Source organism: Aphis gossypii, chromosome 3 (assembly GCF_020184175.1).
Source record: "Aphis gossypii isolate Hap1 chromosome 3, ASM2018417v2, whole genome shotgun sequence".
In the NCBI taxonomy this organism is placed as follows: domain Eukaryota; kingdom Metazoa; phylum Arthropoda; class Insecta; order Hemiptera; family Aphididae; genus Aphis; species Aphis gossypii.
Window position 1 is genome coordinate 48,197,260 of NC_065532.1, and position 26,681 is coordinate 48,223,940.

Here is a 26,681-nt window from a genome sequence, read left to right on the forward strand (position 1 = left end):
TTTGTGTTAATATATGTATCACTGTAAGAATAAAAAAAGGAGCTATATATAATGTTAAGCTGTACATTATATAGCATAACTACGTTTCTAACATTGACTAAACTTAACCAACTCAAGTTGTTTTCGTATTAACTTGTCCATCTTTGAATATATTTGGGGTGGCCAAAAATCTTTTCCATTTTTTTTAAAAAATTTTATATTTAAAAAGACGAGCATTAAAAACTGTAAATAGGTATATGGAAAGATTTTATCACTCACCTACAGAGGATAGGAATTAATATTTAGAAGTTTTACTTCTTGTACTTTATATTAAAATTTAATGTGTTATTTAATGATGTATAAAAATAAATGGTTCATATTCCATAAAAACCATGATAATAGTAGTAGATCATATTTTAATTTGTAATACCTATATAAAAAAATCGTGATATTATTATTCAGTAATATTGATTAAAAATATAACTATATCGTATTATCTACAATCGTCAAAAGGAAAAACAATATAAAATTATAAAATAGCTTTAAACCCATTTATCCAATTTAATATAATTTAATTCTTTGATTAGGACCCATCATCGAAATTTAACTTATATATTTTATTTCAATTACGATCAAAGCATTATATCATCATCGATATATTTAAAAAAAAACTATTTTAAACAGCTTTAATGTGATTTCTCCTCACCACTCCCCCTCCTTCAACTTATCCCAACAGAATTAGGTTGTCAATATTATAGCCAATAGTGATTATTATATAGAAATCGTATTTTATTAATATTGTATAATATTTTTATTTATGATATTATACAAAGTCTTTTTTTATGATCGTCATAATATATCAGGCGTCACCCGTGCCTTGTTTTTTATACTTAACTTACCATAAGTTATTAAAGCTCAGTTTTTAGTCCGTTTGAATAAATGGGTACCCTTTTTAGCTTAGAATCATTATAGGTCATTCGAGCTTGATTTTCATAGTCTGCTTGAGTATAAATTTTGAAAAAACTGTTTCATATGAGACGAGGTTTGTTTTGTAAAAAAAAAGTAATAATTCAATAAATGTCTTCACTGATATTTGAATAAATCAGTATCACAAATTATTATTTTTTTTTCATTTCCAATAAAACTGTTATTAACGAAAGTAATTTAATTTATCTAATTTAATTTTTATATTGTTTTCTTAATTCTAATTAATTGATAATTTTACGTAGGTACCATCAAATTAAACTCTTATTATAATAAATACTTATCAACAAAAGAAACTGTACTATAAAATAAACGTACTAGAATTAAAGCAATTAAAGGCTATAGGTACGTTTAAACTCTTTTGAACATTATATATTTACACTCATTAAATTTTAGACTGTGTACTTATTCACTAAATAAGACAACTGCGCTACGTGACCTAAAGTTTTATCTAAAAACATCCAGACGTCTCCGACTGATTATATCGTTGACTCGGACATACACTTGCTGACTATTTAGTCATCTAAACGTAAACAATAAAATTCTACTTGACAAAACCACAGCATTTAAACGTGTATAATACGTATTACTTACTAATAATGTATATAATTAATGGTGTAACGTATGTATGATGCACGATGTTCGAACCTTACTAATTTGTGTATTGTTGGAGGGTGTGGAGAGAATGGAGTCATGGAGAGTAGCAACTATGACCAAATTGTTAAAGGAATGTAGAACTTATATAAATAATGTATAATGTATATAAAAAATTAAAAACATGCAGAAAATCAAATAAATGTAAAAAATATACGAAGGCAGCTAAACTTAAAACTAAACATCAAATTATGTGAAATTATTCACTATACAATAACGAATAATATATAAAAAAATATATACAATTATATTCAGTGGGTGGTTAGAAAGTTGATCTTACCCTCCGAAAAAAAAATGATAAATGTGTTCGATCATCTTTTAGCTGATATACATACACCGTCGTAATAGTAATATATTCACCTATACATACGTATATATGACTTTAAAATTATAAATTATTATTATATTATATAAGATATAATATAATTTTTTTTTAAAACGAATATAGTTTGGTAACATCATAAAACATACGAGTATGAACCTACATGGTATACATTTTCTAAATCTTTTTGGGGGTACCTTCAATCTCCACCCCATCCACTCTAAAAATTTCTAAATACAAGACTGGACAAAATGTATTATAAATTATGAATAGTGATGTTTATACATAATATGAGATATACTAATATATTATATGCAGGATGCTGGTGCCTTTATACTTCTATCTATGTACCTATTGTACCTACATATTATATAATGACTATGAAAGAATATTATATTCATTATATTTTGTAACTCCACACTGCATAATATACTTGGTAAACCTACATTATATGGCTATGGGGACGCAATAAAATTATAATAAATAATAATATGCATACGAGCTATGTAAATACACACATCGTCATAATAATAATACTATTGTCATGAGATCAATTTTTTTTTTACTCACCTGCATCGCGCATCGTGAATCGGAGGCGCCCGGCTGGTATCCTGTTGTTGGCGCACGGGCTATTCGGTTGCGTGTGGCGTGCGTCCGCCGATGACTGCCGTCGAGCTCATGGTCCCCTGATTAGCCAGACGCGCCGGGCAAAAATTTATTCGCCGAAATCAATTAATACCGTTGTTATTACTATTATTAATATTTGCCGACCCATTCCATCTGACATTCGTGATCAAGTGTGTTTCTTACTGTCCAAGCGGACTACGCAACAACAACAACAACAACGACGACGACGACGACGACGACTGCAGCAACAATTATAATGATTACAACGTGCCCGTCATTGGCCGTCAACGACGTCAACGACACAAAACTAACGAAATTCGGGGGAACTCGGTACCAGGACTACAGAAAGTGTAGAGCATCGCCGCCGCCAAAACCGCCAATTCCCACGTTGCACGGTTCAGCGGACACAACGCGAGAGTTCGTGTTTCAAGTCCTGCAATCAAAATAATAACAATAATAATTCATACAATTATATTATTAACATATTCGAAGAAGTTATAATTTAATCTACTCGATTTAATACCCATTGGGCGTTGACTAGGATAGGTATTTTGTATTTAAAATGTACAAAAGCTATAATATTCGCATTTCATGGAAATGTAGAATTCCAACAGTTTAAAATAAGCATATCACTGATGGAAAACAATGTTAATTTTAGTTTCGAATAAAACGTATTTTTAGACATTGAGAAATTATACAACAATACATTTTGTAGCCCTGACTAAGGAATCTAAAGCTGGTGAATATTTTGCACATGTAATAATACAGCGTTCACACTGGTTTAGATATCTTGAATTTAAATAATATGTCCAAAGAAAAGAATGTCGTAAAATGACATTTTGAAAAATACCAAATATTTAAACGATGTTTCGATATCAAAAACGTTTATTATTACTACATTACTATATTATTTAGTGCGCCTTTTTATCTTTCAAGCATAACTTATTCTGGCTGGTAATTTATTTCCTATTTTATATATTTTTTTATAATATTTATACTAGATGATTTCTCAGATCAAAGTATAACCATCCAGCTGTCACATATTTTTAACTTACGCCATATAATACAATTTAATATGGATTCTGTACAAAGAAACAATATATTTACGCTCGTAAACCAAAAATATGAGCTGGTATTTACCAACGCTGACAACGGTAAAATATTATTTAATGACTTATAATAATAATATGTATTTAAGTTAAAAGTATAATTCTAATATTCAAGCTCAGCTGATTGTCAACATGATTTATAACGAAATAATATTTGCTCTTATAAAATATTGCGTCCCAAAAAAGCATAGTCCATAACTACAATGTATTATTGTAATATGTTTTTCCAGAAAATTATTTTGTATAAATTATAAATACATTTTCATCACTCCAATCACAATCTAAAATGTTATTCAATAATAACAAAATAATAAGAATGTATAATATTATAAAGTAAGTATAATAGTATAATAGTATACAATATAATTTACACGTGTAAAAATATACCTTAACGCAGAAGTTGCGCAATTTTGTAACTATTTCATTGCACTTGCAAATTGTTTTTATGGGTAAATGTAAGTACCTACATCAGCTGTATCATATATGAGTAATACTAAAAATATTTTTTTTATATTGTTCGACTAAATTCACCTCTTTCTATACATTTTTCTGATACATCAATAAAGTACAAATACACCATCTTATTGTTTTACATACATGTCTCGTTTAAATGTATATGCATATTAAATACAAGGAGACGTACATTTTTCTTTGATATATTTTTTATGATGTTTATAAAACAGCTCAAGAAATCGAAAAAAATATCATGAACTATATGGTAAATACAGATTTAACCAGCGCTGTACTACTTTATTACATCGCACTTTATTGTAAGTCTTCATATTATCTTTAACTATATTATCACAGGCTATTAATAATTTAAACGCATATTATATTAGTAATGCAGAAACCATACCTAATCGTTTGAACTTAAATTTAGATACCATATTACTAGGTATATATAATATATAATATTAAAATGTTAAAAACATATCTGTTGGTTTGGAAATATATTATAAAAAAAGTATGGTTTTTACTTTAAAATAGAATTTTATATCACCATAGAATACTTTTTAAGAAACAGTGAATCTAAATAATTTAAATTTTGGTCAATAAATATATTTTAAAATTTAAAAAATCAGATTTTGAACAAATGACAAAACAATATGTGCTTGGTAAATCTTTATATTGTCAATAACAAACATTTTATACATATTAGTATAATATTATTTTGGTTACTAATGGTAAAATAAAAATCTAATATTTATAAAAATAATTTTAATAACTAATAATGCCACAATGGAGACTGGCATTTATTATTATTTGAATTTTGATATGTGCATACATTTAAGAATTTAAAATGTGTAAATCATTACTTATATACAATATACATAGGTATAGAAATTATATGCACATTCTCATATTTTTGTCTCTATATATTATAGTAGTACAATAAGAATTTTGTTGTAGAACAAACACTTAAATCTTTCAGTCTTGGTCAAATAATCTCATTTTAATCATTTTTTTTTTTTACAAATAAACAATTTATGTAGTGCTCACGGTTGATTCCATTTTAAAAACTGTGTTTTCAAAAGTTATAACAAAGGTTAAATAATTATAAGTATTAAATTGTTAAAATTTATTTTTCTGTCATAAAAAAATATATATATATATTGCAAAAATCCAAAACCTATTCTACGAGGCATGATCGTGGAAATGGTTTGATTTTAATTTTCCAGACGACCATATAACCAGCAATTATACTTGCATTTATCCCCTGAAATTTGTAATATTTATATTTGTATCTAAGAAGGACAAACGTTTTAATGTTTAGAAGATATGTTTTATGAAATAATAAATATCGATATGAAACTATTATGATAATCTATATTGTATAATATAATATATTGATGTATACGATTACTATTATAATAATGTGCCGCCCTGAGCATGAATCCCCCATGAATCGCGAAAACTTGTTATATTTCGTCCGCATAGAAATATTAAAATGTAAAAACAAAATATATTTTTGCACATAATGTTATACGATATTAGATTATGATAGTACGAGGTAAGCTACAAAATCGCAACTCTAGTCGCATGTTGCCCTGGTAGACGTACTTACCGGATCTACCTCGATGAAAAAAAAAGCGTTTGAAGCGGAAAAATATTTGTCTGGGAGAGAGATTGAGGGCGAAAGAGGAAAGGGATAAATAGATAGGATGATGTGAAGATGATTTTAGGACGGATACACATAAAACAGTACCGTGATAATTGTGAAAAAAAATATAATATCATCCCAGTCACGAATACCCGTTGAACAAATATTTTTTTTTGTATTTGTCATTCTTACCAGCCAGCGTCCGATACGGCCGCGGCAGCGATATCAACTACGACACGCGAGCACACGTTTGTTTCCCTCGGATTTTCAAAAACCGCGAGATCGACCGTATGAAATGCATAGCGCCCGGACTTGTATCAGGATCGCAGAATGGTCGATACAAGTAAACATGAGGTCGACGAAAACATTCTGCCGAGTTGCGTTGTGTCGGCGAACGCGTACACCGCTTACCAGGATCCCATCAAGTACGACGCGAGTGTGTAAAATATATAAGTAGTGAGTGCACTGTAGGCGACGGTTGTGTCCGGACGTGAGTGGCGGAGAAGGGCCGTGATACCGGTCGACGGCTTTACTACGATGACTACGAGACCTAGACCTCTAGCGTAATTGGATTTGGGGGGGGGGGGGTCAACGACGAGGTGTATGGAGAGGAGATGTAAAGTAATATTATAGACGCCAGCCCCGCCGCAGCGCACGCAACAGATGATCGGCGGAACTTTGAAAATTCAATGGAGTACCTAGTCTGAACTTTGAATTATTATATGCGACGTACGCTAAAATTTCCATGTGGGCGCGTGGCCAACCACCTTTGAAAACGTCATCATCGTACTTTGTACGTTAACGACGAATTGCAAATTTGCAACACATCGTTGAAACTTTTCATTCAAAAAATGTTTGGTACCCAACACATTGTTCATATCGATGAGACACCTCGGAATTCTCGCATTCACCTTTTAACCAGATTAATGACAATTTTTTATAAGATAATTATTATACTAACTAATTTAGGCTTTAAAATGTTAAATAAATCGTGTTGAAGAAACTTTGAAAGGTCAACATTTTTAGTCCCTTTTATATTACCATAATAATTTTCATTTTGAGATAAACAAAAATCAAGTATTATCTCATATTATAAAATACAGCGTTTGAAGTCTGAAATATTTCATGTGAAACGTTGAATTTTTTTTAACACAACTATTGATAATATTAATGTATTGATTAACATGATTGACGTATTATTATATTAAAGTACCTAAATAAGTTTAAAATTGTATTGTAATAAAAGTATTTTATATTTTAGTTTATTTATGAGATTATTATTCATATTGTATCGTATGAATTTATGTGTTTTTATTGTTACTAAAACAATTATAAGTAGGTAGGTACTTTTATAATATTAAAAAAAACAATCACTTTTAAGTAAGAAACTAATAATAAATGCCCATCAAAATAAAGTGTATTTTTAAAAAAAATATGGTAAAATACTAGTATTTCATGAAATACTAAATCAAAAATAGTATGATATAATATTACGTTATGAAGTATTAATTATATTATTTTATTTAAATGGATCCCCAAAATTAATTCAATTAAGTAGTACACTAGTACAAATGTTCAAATTGTTCTAATAAATTGTGTATAATATTATAAATAATATGTCTAACGACGGTTGACAATTACAATGCTAATAATCGTAATTTCGTACCTACGTGTATATTTGGTTCACAATAAATTGTGCGGTGCGAATTTTCAGGAATCTATCATGTAAGACTTATTTTTTCACACACAGCCGCAACACATCCGTTTATTTTGCCGACCTACTGCGGCGGTGTTCACAAACGTTTTGTTGTATTTTTTTTTTTTTGCTCGTTTTTCTTCTTTGACAACGAGGAAACCGTGTACCAGAACATTATAAGACTGGTTAACGGTAGCATACTAGTGTACTAGCGTCGGTACTCGGTAGCGATGGTTTTGCCGCCACTGCCCGCTTGACGCTGACGCGACGTCATCTACATTCATCATCGACTGCGGTCCTGGTACCAGTGCTGCTCTGTGTGAATCACTGACCGCTGTTCAAGTTGCCCGTGGCTCGCTGGTGTTTCGCTGTAAAAATAACAAACTTGTGTGTTACGCATCCGAACGTTATTCGTTAGCTTGTCCGTTTTTTTTTTTGTTTTTTTCATTCGTTCAAACAAAAACCGTTGATTTATCAAAACAGATGGAAGTTTACTAGAGCATATTAGTAAGTTTCGATTGCAAATTATTTAATATGATGATATTCGCAGTATATTAGGTGTATATAAGCATAGTAAGTACCTATAATCTATTAGATTCTGAACGATGTGATGAATGTATTTTATTTTTAAACGACTCATATACTTAATAATTATCGTTTGCGGTTTTATAGTTATTGATAAGAATAAAACTAAGTAAATAGTATTCATTAAAATAATAATTAAGTTTTTAAGTTTTTCTTAAATAGACAATATTCATAAAGTCATGCAGTATAATTTGCATCAGGTGTTTAAGCTATCTGGTACGTTGTTATATATTATAATTATGGTGACCAGTATCTACTATTTTTCTAGGAGGCAGTATTCTTTTTTAATACATTGACTAGTGTTCTTACTTCTTAATAAGTGTGAAGTACGTGCAATTATACTAGTTTTTTGAATATATTACGGAAATACGGACAAATACATGCTAATAATTTATTTTATAATTTGATTATTCATTTATATTTTAAGGTTTAAGGTTTAACTTAATACAAGACAATTTACTTATATTATTTAAGTTAAATACATAAAAAACATGTTATTAATAAATGTTTGTATACAAAGTTTTATGTTTTCAATTTCAATAATCATATATTAAAATAGTTCTTATATTTACAATATTTTAAGATCAAAGTATTTTCATCATAAAAAAGTACACCTAATAAGTTGACAAAGAGATGAAATATTATAATTTAAAATAATTATTTTATTAGTTGACTATAGAAATTAAAATAGTTATAGAGTAGGTGATTAGATAAAAAAACATCGATGTATAAGTAGAGATGATTTATGAACAAAATGGGTAGAATAATATGCAGTATACCTATACTATAAAGTCTATACACATTTATGATAGAAGAGCAAAGTTTTAAAATATACATTTTATGGTTTTCATACTGGGTCACCATAAATATAATTGATATTCATTGTGTATGTTATAAAAATTATAAATAGTCATCTTTATTTACTAAAATAGTAAAATACCTATATATTAAAATAAAAATATAGGTACATATTATATTACATTACATCTTTTATGTATAAATACATAGCTATAATTATTCAACTGCAGTGATCTTGGTCAAATTTCTCAGTCGGCTATAAGTTTCGACTTTTATTGGCTCCCTATATCCTGTAATATTATATTATTAACTATATACTTATTAGTATCACCAGTTATCGTTATAGGGAAGAGATAGGTATTTATGATTTAGATATGTTTTCTCTTAGTCGTAGGTACACATTGCAGATAAAGTTATTAACCATTTAGTATGATGTAAAAGCATATCTATTATTTTATTCTATTTTTAATAATCTATGAAATAGAGTTCCTAGTCAATAGTCATTACATCATAATATTATGATTATAATTTATAACTAATACACATTACACATAAGTACATAACATATAAAATCCGATAACCACTACCATCGTTACATTTAACACTTCAATAACTTATTATTATTATAATTGCAACACAATTAATTTTTATGGAAATTAAAAATCTATTTAGCTATACAAAATCATTGAATGTTATGAATTTATGATATTAGATAATAGATGCATTAGGTTAATATTTATATAAATCTTTTAACTTAAAAATGAATTGTCATTTATTAAATTGCCCAGATTTTTGACATTTAAATACATAAATCACCATATCCATTATCCATATCCTATCTTATATTATTATGTCATTAAATATTTTAATGTTCGTCGACAAAAGTACATCACATTTATTCATAATGGGTGAGCACATATAGGTATGTATATATATTTTAATTTACTTATTTATCTGAATAGTATAATACACACATTTGCAATAACAACACACAATATAACCAATAAATTATTAAATTTAATAAAAAATAAATTAAATAAATAAGCTTTCCACAAGCGTCAAAAGTAAATAGGTATTGGACCCTTGAAAAGGGGTTCTTAACTACTTAAGAATCCCCTATAAAGTTCTCAAGTAGTTGTACGAGTTGATTCCCAGGTACCTATTTTGGCTATTTACCTAAATTGATATCCGTATATTGAATCAGTAGAAATTAGGGCGAATGTATGAGTTGATTTCCTGTTGGTCGAATATCAGTGGTAAATTAGAAAAAATAACTATTTATAACTATTTACGAAAGAAATGACATACAAGTATTACAAAATATTCATTGGTAGATACCAATTTTTGAAAACAATGTGTTACAAATTTTTATTCCTTATAGTCCTTTAATATATTATGAAATAAGACTACTTTGAAAATGAATTACAACATTCAATAACATGACTTGATCAATTAATAATATTAAAATATGACGATTGACCAAATTAAATAGCTAAAAAAAATTTTAGGAGACTTGTCAGTCTGAAATTTCCTCATGGTGTCTTCTGAGTAATACTAATAGTTAAAAGTTTGGAAATCAATTATATGTGTGGCGAATTGTGTGCTAGAAATCAATTCATACTCCTTCAAACGAATTTGGGACTCTATTAAAACATAAACATAAAGGAAATATCGGAAACTAATTCACTCACAAGGTTTAAAGTTCCTCTTTACTGTCCATCAATAATAGGCATTGTATTAATAGATATTAGATAGTATGACATACGTTTTTGAATTATATTGTATAATACATTTTATCGAAACAACCATGTATCTATAATTTATAGTGATTATTTTAAATCAAATTAATAAATAAATATGATTAAGCATACTTTAGTACCTATGTTAGTTTCATAAGGCCAAAACCAATGATCATGTTATAGATAACAAAAGTTAAATTCAATAATTAATAATATAATATCAGTCCCTACTTTAATAATAATTCGGCTAGTATGCATTCATACAGTATATTATTATACAATTAATATTAAAAATGCGTTCTATCGGCAGCCAAAGCGTGTCATACGACATACCTACCGAAATTGCGATTTATACCATCGGCGAAAAGTGTAGACTAATAATTTTAATATTTTATCGATGAGTTTCTGATTTATCTCTGGAACCTAGGTAGTGAGTTAAATGACGAAAATGATCTGCTTAAAATTATCTATGGCCCAATGATATACAATATACATGTATTATAAACACTTATTTTATTGATATATTATTCATATTAAAAATAAATAAATGCATTTAATAATACAATTATAATTTATGTTCATAAACAATATAAGAATTATTATTATACCAATAGAATGTATACTTCATAATATTATAATAGCCATTAATGCTAATATCCGTATAAACTGTTATAAGCTTTATATGATTACTATCCCAATTTATATTGTAGAAGATAGAATACTATTAAGTATTAATTATATTGCTATTAGAAATGTCTAAAAATAAAATAACAATAATATAATTAATATTAAAAACTATTAAAGTCTATACTATTTTAATAGTTAAAGGGTTCAAATAGTCTATTTTCATTAATAATAAATAATATTTGTGTTGGTAAAGTTTTTATAATTTGTAATTTTTCCATTTTTGATAATTTGTTTCTTTTGTATAAAATGATGTAAAAGATTCTGTTTTATAATTTTTAAAGTTCATACAATTTGATACCAGGGTTTTTCTAATATAACATTTAAATATTTCGACTTATTTAATCATCTTATAAATTGATATAAGCCTCAGTGAATAATGATTACTGATGCTTAGGGTTACAATAAATAATAACAATAAAAAAGAATAAAACAATTATTTCCCGATTTATTATTTAGGCTTTAAGAAGGTTACCCTATATTTTGTAATTGTAATATTAAACAGAAAGTTCATAAATAGCAGAATAACCTTTCAAATGCTAGTTATAAACAATATATAAGATGGTGAATAAATAATAATTATGTGTCTGAATAAAAATAAAAAAAGTATATCTGACAAGTAAAATACAATAGTCACTAATTTCGAAAAGTTAAGCTATACTATTTAGTACTTAAACACGAAAGTTCAAATCACGCTATGTTATAGGACACAATTGGAAATCACACAATGTAGGAAATAATATTATATATACTAGTAACTAATAACTATATAGTATGGAAACATTGAAAACATTATATTATTAATAAACTTAAACAAAAATAATATTCATTATTATTCAAAAAGTTAAAAATTTTCAATATTTTTTTAATGAATCTGGAACCCGCCCCCCAAAAAAAGGGGAAAACGGGATTTTTTACGCAAAACCAGTTTTCGTCAAAATCGAATTTTTTATTTTGCTATAACTCAAAAAATAATCGATGTAAATACTTGAAATTTTCACCAAATGTTTATATTAGCGTTGTCCATACACAGCTAAACAGCTAAATTTTCAAAGAATTTTGACTATTTTTGAACAATTTATAGACAATTGAAATTTTCAATTTTTCTAAGTATTTTTTTTTTAAATAACGATAAAAAATTTTTGGCTGCCAGAAAATCTTGAAAATTTAATACAAGGTTTCTTATAAGTTGTTCTTAAAGTGATAAAAAAAATCCGAAATCGTTAGTCACAATTTTTTTTTATAAGTGCTTAAAGTTTGAATTTATACGAAATATGTCAAAATTGCGAAAATTTGCAAGTAATTTTGTGGTTGGAAAATCGTAAAATTTTTTCTTTTATAACTAAGTTTTAAAAATTTGGTACAAGGTTCTCCATAAATTTTTCTTCAAATATCTGTAAAAAAAACTCTACCGGATTCAGACAAAAAAATTTTATGAGTGTTTAAAATTTAAATTTTTACAGAACCGCGTTAAATAACGGTTTAGCCTCAAACGATTTTAAATATTTGTTATTATTCAAAAAGTATAAGTTGTAGATACTTGAAAATTTTACCAGTTATTTAGATTGGCATTTTCTTTACATGATTTAATTTTCAAAATATTTTGAGTTTTTTTGAGCTATTAATAGACAACTGAAATTTTCAATTTTTCTGAAAATTTTTTTTTGAAGTGTCGATAAAATTTTTTTGGCCCTATCAAAATACTTGAAAATTTTATACAAAGTTCCTCATATGTTATTCTTATAGTGATTAAAAAATTATAAGAATACATAGGCACAATTTTTTTTTATTAGCATTTGAAGTTCAAATTTTGACAAAAATTCGTCAAAATCATGAATATTTGCAAATTATTTTATAGTTCAAAATTCATAAAATTGTTTGTATTTATACCTAAAGTCAAAGTCAAAATTGATTAACCATGCCTTTTGCGAATGCGTCCTAATTGAAAAATAAAATATTTGTTTCAAAATAGAATATACGACAATATTTAAATATAATATATCCTAGACTGAAAAATCATCTCCGTTCAGAATCGTTTTTCGTATACAATGATACCTATCATTGCATTCAAATGTAACCTACCCTAGTCCGAGGTCCACCCTACTTCCTAATGTACAGCAGAGCGGTACCCACTTACCGACTTTTTTATGTTTATTTGTAGTTTAAATTCGAACGAAATTACGCATTTTGTTATAAATTAAATCAAACTTTAACGTAATAAATAATAATTAATGTAAAATAAATTAATTTAATTGTTCGTATGCAATGACCATTGATACAATATTTATTTTTATTGTTATTTATTTTATTTTATTTTTTATTTATTTTATTTATTATATTTAAATTTAAATTAAACATACCCATAACAGTGATTTACTCAACACTAAATTTACTGTAGTGATACCCACTTACCCACTATCTAGTATCTACCTTATTTTTATGATTACCTATACATATATATATTGCTAAAAATAATTTTAAAATAACTAATAAGTATAGGTAACCATAAAAATATATAATATATATTATAAATATTATATATATATAATATATATTTACAGGTGTTTTGTCAAATTTATATTTTAAGAGCAAGAATTTCTATAAATGAAATTACAATAAATTGTTTCATTCTATTGCATTTTATGATTTTATGAATACAAAACGTAAGGCTTGAAATTAGTTAAACAATATCATATTATCATTACATGGGTACCTATTTTAATTCAATAAGTATTTTATTTCTGAACTAAATTTATATAAACCAAGCCAAAATATCGTTCGAAATATTGATAATAATAGTAGAATTTATAGAATTTAATCTTAATTTATTATAGAAGTTTGACTGATCTTATTTCATAAGTTTTTTGAGAACTTTGGTTTATCCCTTGCACATGGAATTCAAACAATTTACTAATTGTACATTCCAGCAAACATCTCCATGACTTTGACTTTAACCTAACCAAATGTGTTGTCGTCCTTATTAATAATATATAATATGAGAACATTACAATTATGAATTTTAATTCTTATAAATTATAATCATAATAAAAATTAAATTAAATTTAGCGTTATTGATATCTGCCGAGATTGTCTTCAAATATGTATTATTTTAATAGATGCTTTATAAATACAATTATAATATATAAAAAAAAGTATATTTTATAGTAGATACCCACTTATATTTATTATTGGATTTATTTTTGTAATATTCGAGCTGCTATTTAATAATTAATTATTACATTTCACTATTTCAGTGATGTTTTTTTACTTCAACATTTTTTTTTGTTGTTACCTAATTTGGTAGTTATTGAATATTTATATGAACGCCTGCTTAGATAATTAACTAAATATTAGATTTGAGATAACAAAATAAACTATAAAAATAAAATAAAATAATACTGTAAGTAAAAAAAAATGTTTTATCATTGAGTAGTTAAAATTAATACATTCTATTAGTAACTATATACTCGTAAATTTAAATATAGAAATATATTATATTAATATATTTTATTTATTGATGATCCCTATTGTTACTAGTTACAATACTAATTACGATTGATAATAACAGGTGTAATATTATTATTATTCTATTGATTTCATAACATGGTTTAGTTGTTATAAAATCAATCATAATGTTTTTGATTAAAATAAGAGTTGAAGTTTAAATTATATCATAATTTGTACTACAATAAGATAAAACAACTAGATATAGTAAATTCAATTTTTGTTAACCAAAAATAAAATAGTCGCTGATATTTTAATAATTTTTTCAGTAACAATACACGCATACATAATTAATACAGATTATAATAATATATTCCCCCTTTTTAAATTATTTGTTAAGATTGGTTTAACAACGATGATTATTAGCCAACATTAAATTAAATAGAAATAGTGAACTTATAATTAAAAACTTTGGTATTTACAATTATTTACAGTTTGTGACTTGATTTTCTATTAAAAAAAATATATATATAAATTGCTACTGTATTTTTCACGTTGAGTGCGTGTTATAATGAAGCCGAATTAATGGAGACTTACTAGGCTTCTGTGTATTTTAGGCATTTAAATGTAATGTAATTTATCGTAAGACTTTCACTCATATTGTATCATATTGGTGATAAGATAGAAGTGGGTTAAACGGTTAACGGGTTAAGTACGTATTATGAATGTCATAATATTCTCACTTGGTAGTTTAAATAAAAAGAAGAGAAAAGTAATAAATTATTACTTTTCTCTTTTTTATTTCCTTTTTAACAAAGGGATATTTCCATTTTTTTTTGTAAATTTTATATCCTTTAATGGCTTAACGTGCTTGTTGTTCCAGTTTTTCTGCCATTCATCACTTATATTGATAATATTATATGTCTTTGAAGTTGTTATTAAGTTAATTTTCACGGAATGTTGAGATAAGGTGACTTCGTTTGTTTCCCAGTCTACTATTTTGTTCACGGGTATCCTAATATGAAAGGGAACCAATACAAATGATTAGGTAATTGATTTTATACCACTCCAAAGAGTTACTAATAAAAATAATACAGATTTAAAAGTTGAACAATTTTAATACAAACAGCACGTCATGTGATATTTTTCTGCTTTGTATAATAATATATTGCTATTACTAGACGTACTTGTAAATTATGGTTTTCGTTTTCCAGCTGTATAATTATTCAAAAAACAACTCCATTGTAATTTTTAGACTCGTCAGTGTGTATTTTGGTGCAATTCAGCTACCTACTCATATAGTGATGTTACATCAATTCCAAGAACAGAGCTTATCATAATATTTATTGTTGTACTTCGTTTAATATTTAGAGAACGAAAATGCAAAATTTCATAAAATGGATAACTCTATGTATTTCTGTATTTTATTTTATAGCCCTTTATAAATATTAAACTTTAACAAGAACAAATTAATTTTTGTTTTATAATGTACCCCAATAATAAGTATTGTTTTATATATTATAATTTTAATATCAAATCATAAATTATTACTTATTAATACTTTATTTTACACGATCGTTCATAAATCATTATATAATAATCTATAATTTATTTTTACTATTTTAAGAATTTTAATCAAAAATTACAAATCCAATATTTGCTTAGTATTTAAAAATTTGAAAACATATTAACAGAAGAAAAATTAGATAGTATTATATTTGTTTTAAGAATTTAAGAATTTTTAAAAATTCTTTAAAGTAGTTATGTAAATACTTATAAAATTCTTAATTACTTGTATTTTACTAATAAGTAAAAATATTTTGGAAGCCATTCAAGTTTTACTGATAAAAAATAGTTTTTTTTTTTGAAAATTATGATTTTATAAAAAAAGTATTTATCACCAGTTAATCTACATAGTAAAAGTACTTGTATAATATTTTAAACTGAAAAATTTCTTTTTTTTTTATTTAAATTAATATAAAATATTTTTAACTTAATTTATATCAATAATAAGCTATCTTATTTCTTGTATATACTTAAATTAAAAACTTAAAACACAGCCTATCAAAATTGTTATTTGGAATGTATTTAATAAATAAATAATATTTTAAATATTATAAGAGACGATATTTAGTTTGAATGTGGCGCGAAAAACCTATAAAACAATATTTTAACAAAAAAAAAAAAAAAAATGATATTTTGGACGATTTATTTATTAAATATATATATATATATATATACATATATAATTAATTTCCAATACAAGTTGATAGACGAATCATAATTTATAATAATAATCATTCCATAAGTAAAAAAAAAAAATTCTATAATTATTTGCAATTATTAATCATTTTCAAATGGTACTTAGGTAGTAGATATTAAGTGATTATTAAAAAACGAATAACCAAATCAAAGTTGAAAATCTGTCACCTCAATAATAAAAATACCTATATTAATTTTTATCTATTTATAAAACATCATATATACGAATATACGAGTATACAAGTATATAGTACATCATATATTATAAATCTCGAGTACAAATAATAATGTGTAAAAATTACAAACTTTTTTTGTATCAGGTAATTTAAAATTTAAATATATCTTGTAAACTTGTGAGTTGTGGGAAACGAACAGTTTTCATAATTTTCGTATGAAAAGTATTTTAAGAAATATCGAAAAGCGATCTTTTAAAGTAATAACAATAGTTAGATTTAATTAGCATAATAAAGACTAAAAGAAAAGTATTTTTAGTGAAGCAAGAACAATTTTAGTTTTTTGACTTTATGATAAGGTTGTTACTATTCTTCACTGCCCACTTGAAAAAAAAAAACATACACTCAAAAATTTTTTTTAGGAATATAACATTGTATGAATAGCTTGACACCAATAGACAATAAGAACTTATATTATATTATTTGAGTTCGAGAATAAATTTAAATACATTATAATTCCTAAAGAAGCTTTATTGATTGATCAAATTATTTATTTATTGTCACTTTTTAAAAATGTATTTATTTATATTAAAATACAATGACCATCTATTTTATAATTTTAAATATTGTGGAGTTTTATGATATATAAAAAAATAAAAATACTAAGTTTTTTTCCACAATTTTTTTTTAATTTTTAAAATTAAATGAACACATTTTTTGTGTCTTATCAATAATAGCTATAATCATGAACATTAAACTTGTAATAATTATCTCATTAGGCATTAATCATTACAGGTAGTAGATAGTATTCTTTTTATAAATAGAAATTACTAGATGTGTGGGTAAAAATATTTTTTTAATTAATATGATACATTTTTATGAAATACAAGTTCTATTTAAAGTTCCTTTTTATTCTCTTTAACTTAAATATCTCAATAACTAATTTTTGCTATACAACGAAGTATCAAATTGTTTTGAAATATAGCAGATGAATTGCCGATTTTACATTGAGTTTTAATCATAAATAATAATAAATTACTAACACTATTAAAATTTTGTTTCAATTTTGGTTCAGTTTTTAATTAATTGAGAGAACACTTTTTAATGAACCTATTTAGGTGTATTAATTTGAGATTCATGCGATAGTATAGTTCTTATATTTCTATTTTTTTTTTTTACCATTAATTACAATAGAAAAAACCTTTAATGTTTTTTTTTTTTACTTTCCATCGACCAACCCAAAAAAATAATATATACAATGTATAATGTATTTTATACATACATGGTTATACATAATAATAACCACATCTTAGTAAAAAAAAAAAAAGAAAAGATTTTTTTACTTTTAGTTAAGTTTTAACTCAACTACACCCAATGTATTCCTTACTAATTATTTATTAAGCATACAAAATCAAATTGTTTTCAAATGTCCAATTAATATCAATTTCACCTTATTGTCTCCAATTCCAATTGATTGTGACAGTTTATTTTAATTATTCATCGATGATATTTTCTTGAACTGTTTGCAAGAACTACTAATTCATATTCTTTATAATTACTGCTTCAACTTTCATATTAATTCCTTACTAGTTATTTTTTTTACATTTTGTATAATTTGATACATTTTTATAAATGTATAATAAAAAATTTAAATTCATAATAATAATCAAATTTTTGATTTTATAAAAATATAAGATGGTCAGAGCAACCGACTATAACGAGATACATAGATTGAGCCACCCCTATTATATTATTATGAGTTTTGCTATACCTACGTAATGATATTTTTGATTTATTTTAAGATATTATCTATTTACACTATGAATCTATTTTTACTGTTGCACAATATTTACAGAAAGATGTTATAAAATTGTTAGTTGTATAAGTTATAATATAGTATAAATACTATATATTATTATTAAGATTAAATACCAATAATATAATAAATGCAATATCTTCGGTAAAAATTATATCAACCTACTGTAATCCTAAAAGTAAAATCAATTACCTTAATAGCGCTATCGAAATAAAAAAATACACGAAAAATAAATATAGTTTAAATATAATCGTTTTTAGTATTGAATGATGTATCATTAAATTCAAATTAAATTTAACAAACCCATAATATTTACCTACTCTACACCTAATGTATACAGCAGAGCGGTATCCATTTGCTTACCTTATTTTAATTTAATGTTAAAATATATAATATTATAACACCACTAAATATATAATTTAAAAATGTAAAGTATTACATATAATAATAAACTAGTTAAGTACTTTAAAAATACATTTTTGTAATTCATTTTTCCATATTATAACAATCATACAATTCATATTTTTTATAATGTTACATTATATTATACAAATAATATTAAAAATTTATCTGTACAAACTTATATTATAGTTTATATTATTTTATATTAAATGTATACAATAGCATACAGTGTATACAATGTATAAATAACTCTCACAAGTCTTTTTTGTTTCCCTTGCAGTTTTTGTAAATAAATGTATAGAAATATGGTACTTATAGTTAGTTACCCGTGAATACATTTTTTTTTTACTATTTTCAGATAAATATAGTTCCGTTTAAAATTTCATAATTCAAATGTGATTATATTAATTATTGCTTTTGACTTTGAAAACTACTACTTCTGTAACTCACCCCTCACAAGTGTATCTACTAAATAACGCAAAAAAAAAAATTAAATCTATCGCACGACTGTTGCATACAGCACCATTGTGATTGTAATATTATACAATCGCAAAAGTTTAATAACCTTAATTAATTACAAACTATATTTCATCCACATCAGTAACTCAATAATAGTCTTTTGTAATATTTTTTTATATTAATGTATCGTATTATCCATCGTGGCCGTTGACATTTAAAATATAATTTAATTATAATATAATACATGAAATATTTAAATATAATTTTACAATATTCAATTACTGTATATTTTATACATATATTTTTTCAGGTACTATAGAAAACCAAATACGTTGATGTCAAACATTCAATGTGGTCTTAAGATGTGTCCTTATGAACGGAGAATACGCTCAGCCACAGCACATTTCAGATGCCATCTACCTGGGTGCTGCCATCGTACTGAGTATTATCGGAATAGTTGGATTTCTTTTCAACACATGTGTCATTTTCATAATGATTAGAGATCCACGGGTAAATAATACAATTATTCAAATAGCATTCAATAAAAAAGAAAAAATATGTTGAAATGATTTAATAATAACAAAATCATGATGTTTATTGTTTATTACATATATATTATATAAATAATATAAAGACTTATAACCTTAAAATATTAGTTATATAAAGCAATATTCCTTTGAATTTCTTTATTCACAGCTCTATGTTAATATAATTAAACTTAATTTAAATATTATACATTTTTATCATAATTCATAACTTGCTTTATTATGTGTTGTTAAATCAAACGTTAATTTACTAACAATTTAATCAAATAGTCTATTATTTATTTAGTACAATATTACTAACACTTAATTAGTTTAAAAATTATTTATTTCCTTAGCTATGGACCCCTCAAAATGTTATAATATTCAACTTAGCAACGTCCGACTTAGCCGTGTCTGTATTGGGAAACCCAGTTACCTTAGCCGCAGCCATCACCAAAGGCTGGATTTTCGGTCAAACCATATGTGTTATTTATGGATTTTTTATGGCATTATTTGGTAATTATTAATTAATAATACAAAGTTTTAAATAATTAATATAGAAATGTGTCTTTTATAAAATGCAAAGTATAATTAATGTAAATGAAAACGAAAAATTCTTGATGTAAAAATCATTTTTACAATGGCGAATACTATTATGTAGAATTAGATACAGTATTATATACTATAATAGTCTATAACACAGTATTATAATTATACGAATAGTTATAATAGATACAACATTGTGAAGAATAAAAACTATTGTTAATTTTAATAGTTATTAGACAGTATACAAGGCGATTCATTAAGTACACTCATTCCTTCTTTTCTCTTTGATAATGAAATTATTCAAAATCTATAATTTTAGGAATTTTTAATACATTTAAGTACTATATTTTTGAAAAATATAGATTTTTAGTATCACTTAATAATTGTATTATGGTGATAAAACTTTGATTTTTCAAACGGGAACCCTCTTTTTTTTTTTTTTTTGTAAATTGTAGGATACTTTTTTAAAAAAAATTGTATATTATATTCATAAATCAAAACTCGAACGATTGGTTTTCGGGTTGTTAAACTTTAAGTATAAAGGAAATGATCCATGTCTACCGGATGCCAACAATCGGTACATTGTTTATATTTTCGAGATAATATGTTAGATAAGAGATTCGGCGCTCAGAAAATAGAAAAATTATTATCCTTTATACTGAAAGTTTAATAACTCGAAAACCACTCGTTTATATTTTGATTTAGATACACACGTTCAAAAAATATATATTCACTCAACACGATTAACCTAACCTTGTATACAGTACATGTGTACATATTTGTAGGACTATAGTGGCATTTAAAATATTTTTTAACTTTTTTTTGTGAACATAACTCCGTGATTTTTTTCCGACCAAATCAGGATTTTTTTTATGTTATAAATAAATTTACATATAACCTGTAATATACTGATACCATTTAGTTCATTCCTTTTTTTTTTACTATGCGTGCGTAAATATAAATAAATATAACATTTTTCTCGAAGATAAACAATATAAACGTAATCCATCGCAATTGGAACAATTTCTTATCGTTAAAAGTATGGAATGGAGTACTAAAAGCACAACATATTTGTTGAGTAAAGAATTCCAAATAAAATATAAACATCTAATACTTTTATGTAATATAACACATACGTTAAAAACGTTTTATGTATATTATAGCTAGGTGATATAAAATTAATTATCTGGGTGTTACTAAACCATTGTTTCAATGCTGTAGGGTATTAATACTTATAGTTATTCCTATAGGTCGGCGTCATATTATTTGTCCCAATTCCTGTATCTTGTGACTTTTAAATTTTTAATCGTATAAGAATTCTTGTTCCTTATTTTTAATGATAAAGTTTCTCGCATTTGATAATATCGCTATAGTTTTATAAAATATAATAATTTATAGATACACATATTGAAATAAATATCCAATTAAAAGGATTTTACCTTTTTACCTAAACCCGAGTTGAATGATACGAAATGGCTAACGACAGTTATGCATTCTCTACAGTATAATCTTGTAATATAATAGAACTGTGTTCCAACGATAACACCTATAATATTATTACTCAATCTGTTCATACTAAACTGTTGCAACAGTTAATTTATCATTACATAAAAACTAGAGGATTTACCCGACCATTTGCAATAATCTCTAGTCATTGGAGCACGCACAAAAATTCGTTTAAATTTGTTAAATTTCCCTTTAAAATACTGTGCCATTTTATATGAAATCCAATAATAATATCGTAATAAAATAATACATCCTATCATTAATTATTTTAAACACTTACGAAATAACGAAAAAAAAAGATTGTATTAATTACTGAACACATTAAAAGTCATGAATTGAAATCTACAAAACATAATTTGGTACTTGTTTGTTATCGCCCCTCCAGTATAAGCCACATAAAATTCATCTCCTCGCCACTCTTGTCTGTTATCATTCCGCTACATAGTGTATTGTTATTGTTCCTACAATTATCATATTGAGCTCGTAATGGATGATCTACTTTAGAAAATAGAAAACAACATTGTTACCTTTAATAAAAAATATATATAAGAGAATACTCAATAATTTTGTCAGATTTTTGAAAAGCTTACAATGACTTACAGCAAGCTGGATTCCAACATAACACTGTTAGCCACATTTATAATTTGGTTGATCCGAATACAGGGGCACACATCCAAAACATCGGAAGGTTGTGAGGTTCTGCTAAAATGCTAATTGAATAAATAAAAAGCTACGTGGAATGAAAAGAAAATTTCTGGAATCATATTTGGCAGAATTTATGTGGAGAACACCCCTCGGGGAACAAGATGCATTTGAAATTGTCTTAAAGATATATCTGAGTTTTAGCCTCCATTCTAATTATGATAAAATAAATATTATATATATATTTATTTTTCTTACATTTTATTATTAATTATTCTGTTTATTTTATTTATGGCATGGCGGGCTGATAAATTGTATGCGGCGTACTAGCGGGTGTATAACAAACAAGTACAGAACATTGCAATACATTTACATTTAAAATATAGTGTTTATTTAAAATTTACAACAAATTAAAAAAAAAAATTAAATAAAAATATTTAGTGATGACTGTACTTAAGTTTGTGCATTCATATGAAATTATTTTATTTTTTTTATCTTTACGTCGTATATGAGATGTCTGTTTTCATAAGACATGTAATTGCAGCTCTCACTATTGAAAAAGCTTTTGTGCATAAAAACGCTAAACAATGAGGAACAATGAAAAGAAAAACGTTTCGACTTTCGACAACTCGATAGTTTGATATATTTGGCATACGCTATGACATGATGTCAGTGCATTTTTATCGTATGCTAAGTTCTAACCAATATACATTTTCATAAATAAAATAAATAAGTACCTCTTATAAATTACTACTGTAAAATATGTTTATTTTTCATAAGTACGATATAAACTTGACGGTGTCGTAAACATACGATACGAACTAGTAAGTGCACATTAAAGTATAAACTTCGTACGAATTTGACAGGTGTGATTGCATAGGAAATTCCCACGTAGTATACTGTTGTTTAAACCCAAATGTCATTGTCTAGTACTTTAATGCTTACATGAATGTACAATATTCTGTATTCAGTATACATATTGTGCACTGCAATATCGTAGGACTTCTACTCTGCCAATAATACTCTTCTCCTAACTTGAGTGTTTGTAAATAACTGACTATTAACTGTATAATATTTATATAGAAAAATATTATTTTGCTTCACAATATGATTAAATTAAACCAATAATAATGGTTTTAAATTAAAAATGTAATGTTATAATAACATACTTACCCCCACACGATACACTTACAACTTGGATTGTACAGATTAATTGGTTTTAAAATGTTAAGCACGTAATAATAAACTATTGGATTTCTATCAGTGTAAATAGTGAAATAGTGAAATATTTTAAATCTAGGATATAATATTATTATATCAATATTATTTTTGTAAAATGTAGAGTGCACACAAAATTTCTTTTAAGTCTGAAGATGAGTATTATCTGGTTATATTAGGTGTTAACAATAAATTATTTACAAGGCTCTTGCCTCTTTGAGAGTCAAGTCCCTATAGTTTCCGATTTTCCAAATCACTAGTATTAAAGTGAAAATACTTAAGTGTAAAGTCTATACATAATAAATGTATGAATAAAATGTAGTAATAAAAAGTTATTAAAGATATTTATGTAAATTTATAACTTACACGAGTAACATTATATAATATATTCATATAATATTACACATTACTGCTGAAATACACGAATAATTAAATAAATTAATAAAATCTCAATAAAAATAATATATTTATTACTTTTTACCTATTTAAAAATCGGATAGGTAAACATATTATAATAACTGAAAATTAAATACTTGTATTTTAAAGGGAGAAAATTATATTTATTTTTTTTATCTTCTGTTAACATTTTCCATTAGTCTTAGCGTAGTGGGTGGTAGTTGAAAGTCCACAGATTGAATTATGTACCTAGTCTCAGAATCGTTAAATGGGGCTTTGCATAGCAACAATCAACAAGCTAAGTGCTGCACAATGATTTACAGTATTGACCTAATAATTTTTTACGTTTTAGTTGATAATTTAGTTTTTTTAGATTTTCAAGCTCCTCTAACTTTTCTTTATATGATTAATGTTAATAAATTTTTAAGTTATTATACAACTATGTATTATTTATATTTATTAAAACATGAACTCTTATTACTTATGTTGTTCATAGTAGTAGTATAAATGAATTGTGTTTTTATAAAATTGTCAACTAAAACTGTAACAGTATAATATAAATAATGGCTACTTTATGTTAATATTTTAAAACTTCGTATAAAGTAAAAACAAATTATATGTTTTTTGACTATTATAATAATATAATATGGACCTCTTAAAATCTATATTTTTTTAACTAAAATTATTAATGTTTTTAGCGTTGTTCTTTCATATTTTATGGATCAAATTTAATTAACGTTAACATCATACAAAAAAATTACTTACAAATAAAAATCTAAATAAAATAATCAAACGTATATTATAAAGAATATACAGTCGTCTAGAATAAATTTACCACAAACTCGTGTTTGTTTAATCTTATCTAGTTTATTTGTTACTTTTAAAGTATACTAAAAAATATATTAAAACTATTTATTCTTAATGTTCATCAATAATAAGAATATATATTTCTTACCTAACCTGTAGATAGAATAATCAATAAATTATCTAAAGCTTTTCGACCACATAATGTCTTTTAATCATATAATTTAGAGTTCATTAAATAATACTATTACTTATGTCAATAATTATTACAAAAAATACTTGTTCTAAGTTTTAAATTATATGTAATATGGAAACATGAAAAACTACCAAAATTTAAATTATATACCTTAATTAATTATCGATTTTAATTATGTTATAAATAATGGTAAAATTTAATATCTCTAACCAAAAATTATAATTGCATAAATCATAGAAGATTCAATAAAGTAAATATTATCAAATCCGGCTAATATAAGACCTAAACAATATGAATTATGAATTACCAATATATCTATTACATAATTTAATACATATTAAATATAATATAAAAACTTATAAGCCAATAAGGTACATTATTATATAATATATTTATTCCAATTTATTAAATATTGTATTTATCAAAACATATTGCATTACATTTTAAGATCTAAATTACTTATATAACATATAAGAAAGAAACTTTTATTCATTATGAATTAATATATTTATTTCAACTAATAATCAATAATTACTCAAATTATTATATTATATCAATGTTTGTAAAAATAATAAGACTGGCATTATTAACAAAATATAAAAAAGCTTTAAATTTTTTTTTTTACGTTTAGATGCCACTATAATACTAAAACTAACTAATATGACAAAAAATCTATTTCTAATTAAGTAATAAACATATAATAGACATCAATTTTATTTCTCATATTTTTGAGTGGTTAATTAGCAACAATTAAATTCAAGTATTTTAAATTCTTATTTTATTGTGGATATGCATATAATATATATTTTGTACTATTGATGCCATAAAACGTATTATTATATTCTAATGTAATAAATAAACGAATTTAAAAATATCTAACATTTAAAAGTGAATTGATAACTTTTAAATTACATTTGGTAAACAAATTCTGTTTTATACTTCAATAAAAACAACACATTTTTAATGTAATTAATGTTGTATGTTGACTTATAACTTTTCGTATTTCTGAGTTAAT

At 24.9% G+C, this 26,681-nt stretch overlaps 1 protein-coding gene across 6 annotated transcripts in view; it reads left to right on the forward strand.

The window, feature by feature from the left end:
* Window positions 1-26,681, forward strand: part of LOC114120902 (rhodopsin-like) — a 108,598-nt gene that overhangs the window by 69,023 nt on the left and 12,894 nt on the right. For 5 of the 6 annotated variants that reach the window (XR_007604779.1, XR_007604780.1, XM_050202803.1 and 2 more), the window contains exons 2-3: window positions 20,145-20,344; window positions 20,715-20,874. Coding sequence is in view for 4 of the 6 variants with exons in the window: in XM_050202803.1 (XP_050058760.1) it covers window positions 20,207-20,344; window positions 20,715-20,874 (298 nt within the window). In the remaining 2 variants the exon portion in view is untranslated. Of the gene's footprint in view, window positions 1-7,790; window positions 7,980-20,144; window positions 20,345-20,714; window positions 20,875-26,681 lie in introns of those variants that run through there. The other variant, XM_050202802.1, reaches the window with a different exon arrangement.